The 10,954-nt window shown below is 41.6% G+C and overlaps 1 protein-coding gene across 1 annotated transcript in view; it reads right to left on the bottom strand.

The window, feature by feature from the left end:
• Znfx1 (zinc finger NFX1-type containing 1) overlaps positions 1 to 10,954 on the bottom strand; it is a 31,524-nt gene that overhangs the window by 5,032 nt on the left and 15,538 nt on the right. The window contains exons 6-13 of the mRNA XM_063248197.1: positions 10,369 to 10,518; positions 8,804 to 8,918; positions 5,820 to 6,067; positions 4,207 to 4,346; positions 2,694 to 2,848; positions 2,159 to 2,304; positions 875 to 985; positions 485 to 580 (exon numbers count right to left, since the gene is read on the bottom strand). Coding sequence (XP_063104267.1) covers positions 485 to 580; positions 875 to 985; positions 2,159 to 2,304; positions 2,694 to 2,848; positions 4,207 to 4,346; positions 5,820 to 6,067; positions 8,804 to 8,918; positions 10,369 to 10,518 — 1,161 coding nt within the window. The remainder of the gene's footprint in view (positions 1 to 484; positions 581 to 874; positions 986 to 2,158; positions 2,305 to 2,693; positions 2,849 to 4,206; positions 4,347 to 5,819; positions 6,068 to 8,803; positions 8,919 to 10,368; positions 10,519 to 10,954) is intronic.

The raw sequence follows: 10,954 nt of genomic DNA, 5'->3' as shown, positions 1-10,954 counted from the left end.
CCATAGCAAATCATGAGCTGGACATAGACGTTGTGTCTACTTTACTTTTCAAGATACTCATTTGGTATTAATGTTTAAAACAGCTATCCCCAATCCAACTGCAAACCAACAGAACAAGCAGCAGCTCTGATGAGTACAGGGTACTCCATTGCAGTGACTGCTTTACAGATTATCACCTGTACAGCAGAAAGCAGAGGCAGGAGCCATCAATCCCACTGTACAGAGGACCTGCTGCTCAGAACAGCAATTTGCTTAAGGTCACACAACTAAGTGGCAGAGCTGGTATTCAAAAACTCAGGTCTGTATTCTCAGTTACCATACTATTCTTTCTCCCCAAACCAAGCTTTTGTTTTGTTTTGCTTTGTTTTAAAAGCTGGTTTGTCATGCTTTTTTCTTTTTTGGCATGAAAGCTTTTTTCCTGCTGAGGAAAGTAACCTCCTTGGTTGCTGATACCATCAAAAATCGGGTATCTTAATATTCTTACCTTAACATTCTCATACTTGAGAACTGAAGGATGATTCTCTAAATCCTGATAAATGTGAGGAGTCAAAAGGCGAGCAATTTCAGGGCGCATCCGATGCTGAAAAAGACATGTATGTCATTAGAAACCTAAACAGAAGAAAAAGGAAAAATTTCTATAAAGTCTAGATTGCTAAGACAAGTAACATCTACACTGGTGGGAAGAAGATAACATAAACAGCTCCTTTATCAACAAAACTCAATACAGTGTGATCTTGTGTTTTAAAACAGAAAACAAAACAAGTTTGATATCTTTTCATTACTAAATTTAATCTATTTTTATGAGACCTTTCTTGTTGGTAGCTGGCAGGCTCCCCAGTCTTTTCTACAGTATAAGAGAGGCTCAGCTTCTCACCTGGTAATTCAGACGCACAAAGGGAATGTTTACTTTCACTAGTCGTTCAAAAAGGGACACCTCAAGATTGAAGTTCTTGGCCAGATCATACACATTAGCACTGGGGCGCAGCTGAAAAGAAAACCATGGTTAAGAATTCTCTGTTGTTTTCAACCCACCCACCTACCCAGGTATCCAGCCACCCCACCAGTCAGCCAGTTGCATCAAGTACTTCCACGGACCTGGCATACACTAGGTGTTGACAGGTTATGCATATGTCACAGTGAGTGACAAGAGCTGTGAAGACAAGAACTCAGGGATGGGATGATGTTTTGTAGGCCTCTCTGACACCAGCATAGAGCACCAGCATTTATTAATTTGGAAAGCAAGCCACCAGAGCAGAAGGACACGTGGTAGGAACATATCTTCATGAAAAGATGAGATGAAAACAGAAACAGGCTGAAACCTGAACTTACTGGCCTTAAAAAAAGTTTAAAAAATTATTTTAATGATTCTTCTAGGTTTTGTAAGACATTTAAGAAGGTTTTTTTTTTTTTTTTTTTTTTTTAAGCTTGGTTTTTACTATTAAGTACAATGGGAAACCACTGGAGGTTTTTAAGCTGGTCTGAGTCATATAATTTTAGAGCGTAGCAAAAATGAAAGCATTGGGACTGCTGTCATAGTTAATTTAAGAGATGGATGGAGGGGCAGGGACAAGACAACATTTTTAAAAAGGAATTAAGATGTATTGTGTACATGTAACCAGCTTCCCACAAGAAATACAAACATGTACTGATTGTTTTTTTAATGTGAGGGGAAAAAAAAGATAAGACTTTTATCTTATGGCTCACACCTGAATTCTATCTAGTCAAAGGCGGAGACAGAAGCACTGTGAGTTTGAGTCCAGCCTGTGCAACACAGGAAGATCCCATCTTAATGTAAAAAGGGCTGGGAGTGTAGCTTGGTGTCCCCTCGGTACAGCACTCAGTACCACAGAACCAAAAAGGAGCAAACAACCCCTACGAAGACCACAGTGGACTAAAAGAGGAGCAGAGAAAATGGATGAAGTGAGTGATGCTATCTCAAAGCTACACTGAACTGAGTGTGGGGTTTGAGGATCTAGCTTAGTGACTGAGTAGCTGCTTAGCAGGTGTAAGGCCCTGGGTTCCATTCTTAGCACCAGAAAAAGATAATGCTGATTGTGCGAGATGAGGAATCACAAAAGCATGTGTCCAAAAAGCCAGGGTCTTCCTGTTTTGATCCCTAACCCTCCCACCTCCATGACAGAAAGGGTTTTTGCTTTACCTGTTGATGGTCCCCAATCAGAATGAGATGCTGGCAAGCTTTGCTCAATGTAGCAATGGTATGAGCCTCAAGAACTTCGGCAGCCTCTTCCACGATGACAATCCGAGGCTCTACCTTTTGTAGGATCTGGCGATATTTAGCAGCACCTCAAGTCAGGAAAGAGAAAGGCTGCTCTGAACCAAAGTATAGGATCCACAGGGCCACTGTGCCTCTAGGAATCTTCTTTTTCACCTTCCTTGAACCTGAGTTGGTCCAACTAAGCCCTCATGCTTATCCAGTGCTGTGGTGACCACTGATTGAGAGAATAAAGGCTAGGCAGTCTCCCCACGTTGGTGGGGTTTCAAAGTCAGTGGAATCAAATGGGAAAATTGTACTAAGAGTTCCCAAATTATGGGCTTCTTTTAATAGCTCTTTATAGCATTTCTTCTCTAGCCTGTTGAAGAAGCTCTCCTTACCAGTCCTAGATAATCTGACAGGATTTCGGGGACAAGAGTAAATTTGGCCTTAATAGATAAAGTCCCCCGTACTTTCTTACCGGTAGTAGTCATTCCCACAACCTGGGCATCTTTAAGGATGTGCAGGTCTTCCTGCAGCCTCAGCTCTGCCATTCTCTCTGCTGATGTGCGGTACTGGCATTCATAGCTCAGGATCCTCCGGCGAGTGTCAGCCTGGTACCTCTGCAGCCACAGCCTGGAGAATGGCAGAACCATGAAGGAAGACGTGCTCTTTGAGAAGATGGAGGAGTGTGCTAGTATGTGAGGTGAACCCTAAACCCTAGAGGAGTTTACAGGTGACAGAGAGACAGGCAGGCAGACAGACAGACAACTCCAAATGTACAGAACCCAAGAGTCCAAGATTGCCAACAAAAAGATGTGCAAGGAGATTAGGAGCTAAGCAAAGGAACCAGATAAAGAAAAAAGAGAATACGACACATCAAAGGTTTCAGGAAGAATTTCTCATGAATTTTCTCTACCCCATTCCTCTTGCTCCTTTCCTAATTCTTCACAGGGTACTTGTTTTACAGGTAAAACAGATCACTATTTTTTGTTTTTTTGTTTTTTTTTTTTTTTGGTACTGGGGATCAAACTCACAACCTTGTGCTTGCCAGGCAGGTGCTTATGCCACTGAGCTAAGTCCCTGGCCCCGACATCACTACTTTGTTATAAAACCTCCAACTGGCTTTTCTGCTACCTTCAGATACAATTCCCACTCCTTGGTGAGCTGTGTGAGGACTTGCCCACCCAGCCCTTGCTTTGTCACACAGCTGTATTGGTCATGTGCTTTCCATTTTTCAAACAGCTGTGTTCCCGCCTGTCTCAGGGAGTTCACCTATGTGGTCCCCTTAATCTCACATTCTCCCCCTTGGCCAATGACCTTGATCACACCCATTCATCCTTCAGAGTTCACCTCCAAGGTCATTTCCTTGGATACTTCAGACCAGCCCAACTCCACGGAACAGTTTTCTACTTTTGGTATTCTCAGTCCCCTCTGTTCTGTTCTTAGTATTCATGTCAGTTACATTTTTTTTTTTTTTGAGACGGTCTCATTCTGTAGTCCAGGGTGTTCTTGAATTTGAGATCCTACTGCTTCAGCCTTCCTCTTCTTAGCGCTAGTATTACAGGTATGTGCCATCATGCCTGGCCACTTATATTTTCTTTTCGTAGTTATATGAAAAACTGTCTTTCTAGGTAGATTGTAAATGCCATGAAGTGGCACACACCTGCAACCCCAACACTTGGGAGGCTGATGCAGGAGAACTGTTTGCAAGTTTGAGACTAGCCTGTGCTATAAAATGAACTCAAGGCCAGCCTGAACTGCACAGTAAGACCCTGTCTCAAAAAGGCATAAATAAATAAATAAATAAATAAATAAATAAATAAATCAAATACCATGAAGACAGAGCAGTTTCTGTTCTATCTCACGGCTGCAACCCCATCATTCTTCAGCTAACTGGTACACTCATTAATCCTTAATTACAGAGCTAGGAGAGTTCTGAGATAAGGAGTCTCCTGAGGAGATGACAAGCTGGTCAGAGGTGAGCACTGTACCTGTAAAGCTGCCATCGAGAATTCATGTCTAGCTGCCAGACATCCTGGATCTCCCTGGCCTCTGCTTCAGTCATAGTGTTCAGTTTGCGAAGTTCAACCTTCACTCTCTTCTTCATTTTCTTTTTTTGGCTATGCTGGATCTGTAGACATCAATACCAGACAGGCACCATTTGAGCAGGGATTCTAAACCCAAGGTCGACGCCTCTCATATATAAGAAGTGGGCTGATACCTCTGATGAACTTCAAGTGTCTCACACTCTCAACGGCCATCCTACTGTGGCATGTCTTTGGAGCTGAGGGACCTGGGCTCAAGCCCACTCTATCTCTACTTAAGCTGTGGGCTCTATGACAAGTTACTTAACTTTATATCACAGCTACTCCTGTTATAAACTGGTAGAAATCACAGTACCTCTTCAGGGGTTGGTAACTTGAAAAAAGTAAATACATGCGAAACATTGTAAAAGTACTGGCCCTACTGACCACTGAACTTTTCTGACCATAGCTTGTTTCTTTTCCTGAAAAAGTAGGAGTCATGAAAGCAGTGGGAGTAGGGCTCTGTTCTTGAATGCCACACTATTAATGCCTTACAGCTGGTGCTGAGCAAGGGTTGGCTCAGGGGCTGTTAAAATGGTTTTCATGCCATCAGAGAACCTTTAACAAGTGGATGAAAGGCACTGTTTTGACAGGCTCCCTGTTTGTTTCTGTCACTGAATAAAGCTATGGGTCTTTACAACTGACATGTGAAATACATGTCACCACATGTCATAAGGCAGAGATGCTCAGTCTATACTTCCAAAACCTGTAATCATGGCCTGGGAAGTGCGGAGTAGTGAATTTCATTCCTGGTACCAAAAAGAAAAAAAAATTGGGAACATGATTTCACCCACCATATATTGTGATGCTTAGGTGAACTAGAAGATAGGATGGAAAGTCAACAATCAGGTGAAAACTGCATCTAAAAGTTCCCTTAAAAGATCTTTAAGTCATCACAAGAATTACAAATGGGTCATAATAGTAACGCAGAGTCAATTTCAAGGATCACTGGATTTGACCAAAGGAGGGAAACTCTATACAGCGAGGACTGGTCATTCACAACATTCTGGCTCTGAGAGAATTATCACACTTCAGGGATGTGAAGGATGAGGACTTCACTCACCGGAGGGGGGTGGTGGTGGTGGTGGTGGTGGTGGGGCTTGCTTCATCGTTTAGTGTTCTAAAAATGTAATGAGTGTTCACAGACCTTAAGCTGAGAAGTAACCTAAAGGCCTGAAGCACTGAGACTGGGTGTGATCTGATGCACACCTGCTTCTCTCTTCTAAGTCTGAGAGAAGCATTTGGCTACTTCCTTCTTGTCTAAGTTTGTCCTTGTCAAGGTACCTTTGAGAAGTGATAATTTTTTATCATTAGAATCTGGATCAATATTATAAATACAATGGCTACATTGCAAAATGGGCACATCAGCTAACTGTGAGAATGAAGTGATTACAGTAAGAGTAACAAAGACAGGTAACACTCAACATTGCAGCAGAGTTTAACATATATCCACCTGCTAGTAAAAACTAAACTCCTGTTTCCCACTATGTTGGGGTTTTCAGAAAGGGAAGTGACTTTACCTCCCACTCTCCTGTAGCTTGTTCTTGTCCCGCTGTGGTCCCAGGGCCATAGTGATCAAGTCTCATGGCCAAAAGCATTTTAGCCAATTCCTGGTCTGCTCCATTCTCTTCCTTCTTCCGGCGCCGGGGCCTCACCACCTCCTCCTCCTCAATCACCCTGTCTGCTTGAATCAAGTCAGCCTCCTCTGCAATCTCTATCAGTGAACCTTCCTCCTCTCCTTCTTCCTCTTCTTCCCCTTCTGCCTGGGCTAAGACAGAGAAGCAGGTATGATAGGGATGCAGACTCTAAGCCAAGGAATGGATGCAAGAAGACATCTTTAAGAACTCAAAAGCATGAAGACATTCTCAAGGGGTTTAAGCATAACCTCTAGGGAAACTGGGAGGAATGACAGGGCAGTGAGACTTAGATTTCTTTACATGTATTTTTGGTTACATTTTAAAGGCTGGTCTCGATCTTGCAATGACCCTCCAGCCTTAGCCTCCCGAGTGTTGGAATTATGGGGTGCACCACCAAGCCCAGCCCCTTTTTATTATTTTGAAATTGGGACTTAATAGTTGCCCAGGCAGGACTCAAACTTATAATCCTCCTGCTTTAGCCTCGAGGAGCTGAGATTACAGGTGTCTAACATGCCTGGCAAATATATGTATGCTTTTTTGGTTGTCTAAGACAGTCTTACTACGTAAGCCCAAATAATGGGCTATAAACATGCTTCATTTTTTTTTTTTTTTTTGATATCAGCAATCAAATTCACAACCTCGTGCTTGCCAGGCAGGCACTTATATTGCTGAGCTAAATCCCCGGCCCCAATATACCTTTTTAAGAAATGTTTCACTTGTATCAAATACATGAAAGAAGGTAAATACAAATACAGCATAAGTCTGCAATTTAAAGGGTAATAAAAATAAGTAAAAATGAAGGTAATTTCCATTCATTTTAAGCAAGAAACTATCACATTTTTTGAAGATTCCTTTGGGCCCTTCGAATCTAAATTTTACAGGACGGTATCAGGGATTGAAATCACAACCCCACATGTGCCAGACAGGCACTTATGCCACTGAGCTAAATCTCTGCACCCCAAATCTAAATTTTTACCCATTCTCTTCTTTAAGGAAAAAAAAAAAAAAAAGACCATGCTGGGCATGGTGGCATATGCCTGTAATCCCAACACTTGGGAGGCTGAGTCAAGAGGATCACTGTGACCATGAGGCCAGGCTGGGGTACAGAGTGAGTCTAGGTCAGCCTGAACTACACAGTGAGACCCTGTATCAAAAAAAAAAAAAAAAAGATTAGAAAGGAACCACGCCTTCCTGTGAGCCAGGTTCCACCTTGGGGAGTGGCAAGAGCCTCAGCAAGAAGACAAACCATGCCTTCCCGAGAGCCAGCTGGTGCACAGGCTGAGAAACATGAAAAACATATCTGTCTGCCCCACTAGGAGGCAACTGGCTGACTAGGACTCAGGGTGAGATGACAGCAACTGAGGTGAAAGGAACAGCCTGATGCTTGTGTTATTTGATTGACTACAGGCCGGGAGCCGGTGGTCTCGGTGTCTGTTTGGAGGGTGGCAGATTTTCTCCTGTCTTGGTTTTGAAACCCAAAGTTTGTTTGTTTTTTTTTTTTTTGGTACTGGGGATTAAACTCACGACCTCGCTCTTGCCAGGCAGGCACGTATGCGGCTAAGCTAAATCCCCGGCCCCAAAGTTTTTTTTTATTTTTCATTTTTATTGGTACCGGGGATCGAACTCACGACTGCCTGCTTGCAAGGCAGGCGCTTATGCCGCTAAGCTAAATCTCCAGCCCCTAAACTTTTTTTTTAAATTCACATTTTATTTACACATATAGTAAAACAAATTCATAGTGGTGTTCTTAGTTGTTGATAAAGTATTGAATTATCTTACATTTTTAAATGAGTTATAGTAGAAGTTTTTCCTTAATACATGGAATCACATGCGTATTTTTTATAGTTGAGGTAATGCTGGTTAAGCCGTGGTGTAACACATGCATCAGAATTTCTTAATGTTTTGTCAGAGGTAATGTATGATGTAGGACACAAATGCAAAACTCATTTTACATTTGAAATCCAAAGTTTTGTTCCATTTTACTGTTTTATTTTATTCTTGTATCTGCTAACCCAAGCAACTACTTTAAAGATAACAATATGCAGTATAACAACCATTTTTAAATTCCTATCATCTGGTTTTGAAAATAGCTATTGTTTTTTAAAACAAGACCAACTGGACATGGTGGTGTGCACCTGTAATCCCAGCACTTCAGAGGCTGAGGCAGGAGGATCACTATGGGTTCAAGGCCAGTCTATGCTACCTAGAGAACTCAAGGCCATTCTGAACTACACAGAGAGACTTTGTCTCAAACAAAACAGAATGAAAAAAGAAAACCTACAAGTTTATCACACATCTGTTTTATCATTTTCTAAATGCCACACTCTCTGTTTTATGACTTCTCTGTGACTTGCCTTTTCCATTCATCACATTTTTGAGACTCGTCTATGCTGTATGCACTACAGTTTCTTTCTTTTCACTGTTGCACAGTATTTCATTACCTGAGTAACCTGTGATGGCTTTATCCATTGTACAAATGTTGGACATTTGATTTGTTTTCTTGCTGTCACAAAGTGGTGGTGTCGTTTTTGTTCCTAATAGCAGTGTGCAAGAGTTCCAGTGTATCACATTCACATTGAGGAGCCACATGAAACTTAAATTTTTACCAAGTTGGGGGTGTGTAATAGTGATCTCACTGTGGTTTTAAGTCCTTTATCTTCTAGTACTTTTCATGTATACTGACCTACAGAATTTCCTACTTTATAATGTATCTGCTTAAAGTCTTTTATTTATTTTTCCATTAAGCTATTTATTGGTTGATTCACAGCTCTATGTTTATTTTGGGGATTCCTTTTAAATCCTGCTGTTTTGGTATGTACTACAATCAATTTAAGATGTGATTATGGGCAGACACTCAGACTGCTTACCTGAATTCTCAGTTCCTGCTGGGGCAACATTCTGACCGAAAGAGCCAACAACTAGACCTAGCCATTCGAGCATCATGGAATGCTTCCTGTGCTGGAAGTACATCCACTCACTATCCTGAGGAAGGAAAAGTTACCAGTTAGAATTGTCTGTCAACCATTATGACAGCAGGGTTTCTGCAAAGGATCAAGAAAATAACTTCCCAGGGGATTAGGAGTATCTCGAATCACTAATAAAATTCAGATGCTACAAACTGGCAACTTCTGGGCAATTGAAACATTTACTATGACTTACAAATATTCTGAAAAACAATTCCCCAGTCTTGAAAAAATTTGAAACTGTGGGAACAACTAGTCTTTAGTACTAAACAGAAACATGAGCCTCGAGCTGAGATGCTGTCATTCCTTTCCCACAGCTCCTCTCTGCTTCCTAAAGTTCCATATTCTCATTACTTTATTTACATAACCTCATTAATTGCTTCAAGAGGTTACAGCCCTGAAAATCACCAACTAAGTGATAATAGAACATACTTTTCACTGGGTTCCTGGCCCGCCACTTTACAGAGATCATCTCAGTTATTTCTTAGAACACTGCGAAGGCAGGCACTATTATTGCCCCACTCTGACTACTGAAAACCACACTGGCCCACATCAGTGTGCATGACCCAGTACTGTCAACTCCTAAAGTTCTCTAGACATGCTAGGGACCTGGGGACATAGTTCAGTGGTATAGCACTGGCCTAGGACGCACAAGGTCCAGGGGCTCAATCCATAGCACTACCAAATAATTTTTTAAACTCCAGATGTGCTAAGCTGCCTTTGCTTATGATTTTATTTCATTTAACATTTAGTATACTAAGTTCAGAGGTTTACAAATACTAACTTATTTATCCAAATAATAACCTTCTGAATGAATCTGTAAGCTGGTAAGAATAGATACTGTACTTGATCTTAGCCAAAAGGCCAAGGGGTGATGAAGTAATCTATAAACAAACAGCCATTTTTACAAGCCAAATCTACAAATCCTGGCAATTTCATATGGTTCAATTTTTTTTTTTTTTTTTTGTACTGGCAATCAAACTCATGACCTTGTGCTTACCAGGCAGGCACTAGTAATGCGGAGCTAAACCCCTGACCCAATATGGTTTAACTTAATGCTTGTATTATCCCCACTTTGTAACAGGGCAAAGGGAGAGAAAAAAAAGCAAGTAATTCTCCTGAAGAAAGCCAGAATTCAAACTGAGCAGGCTGGTTCCTGAGTCTTGTTCCTGACCATTATACTCAACTGCTTTCAATCATGAAACTGAACTCTTCACCTAGGGCAGCATCAGATTACCAAACAACTAAAGCTCTGGATGGATTGCTACTTCTGCTGGAGGCTGCCTTCAAGTGCTCAGGCAGAGACTGGGGCAGGGATTCAGAGACTGCTCGTGTCACACACACACACACACACACACATATATATACACACGCACAATACTGGAGGCCAAACCCAGGGCCCCACTGGTAACTGCTTTTCAACTGAGCTGCACCCCTAACCCTATTTTTGTTATCTAGAATGAATCTACCTGCATAGGTCCGCTCATCAGGCTTTCCCAATGTTTGGAGGAGATGTACTTCTCTAGGTGCTGCTCTCGAAGGACACCACGCATAGTGCATTCCAGAGTCTGAGCCCCTTCATGGAGCTCTTGCTCTGACTCCTTCATCTCTGTCACAATCTGCCAAGAACAGAAGAAAAGAAGTGATGAAGAAACATCATCTTCTCCCTAATTCAGTCATTGCCCTGAGGAAAAACAAAGCTAAGGAAGGAAATACAGGAAAGGAAAATAAAGAGATCAGTCAACAAACTGGTTTCCAAGGAATATTACTACATTCTTGAAATCAAAGGTTTAGCATTAACAAGCACACTTCACAATTAAGAAGACAAGGAAACAAGTAATGCAACAATAAAATAGGTCAAGGATTTTGTGTAGATTTCAAGCCTCACAGTGTATGTTCTTCCTTAAATAAGAACTCACTTTTTTTTTTTGGTACTGGGATCAAACTCGCGACCTTGCACTTACCAGGCAAGTGGTGGAGCCACTGAACTAAATCCCCAGCCAGAACTCACTTTTTAACTTTTTTTATTTTTTAACATTTTTAAGTGACAAGGGT

The sequence above is a fragment of the Cavia porcellus genome, unplaced genomic scaffold, assembly GCF_034190915.1.
Source record: "Cavia porcellus strain 051 isolate PalLab524CR breed Dunkin Hartley unplaced genomic scaffold, mCavPor4.1 scaffold_5, whole genome shotgun sequence".
Classification (NCBI taxonomy): domain Eukaryota; kingdom Metazoa; phylum Chordata; class Mammalia; order Rodentia; family Caviidae; genus Cavia; species Cavia porcellus.
Note: the sequence above shows the minus strand (reverse complement) of the source record. Positions and strands in the feature narration are given on the sequence as shown.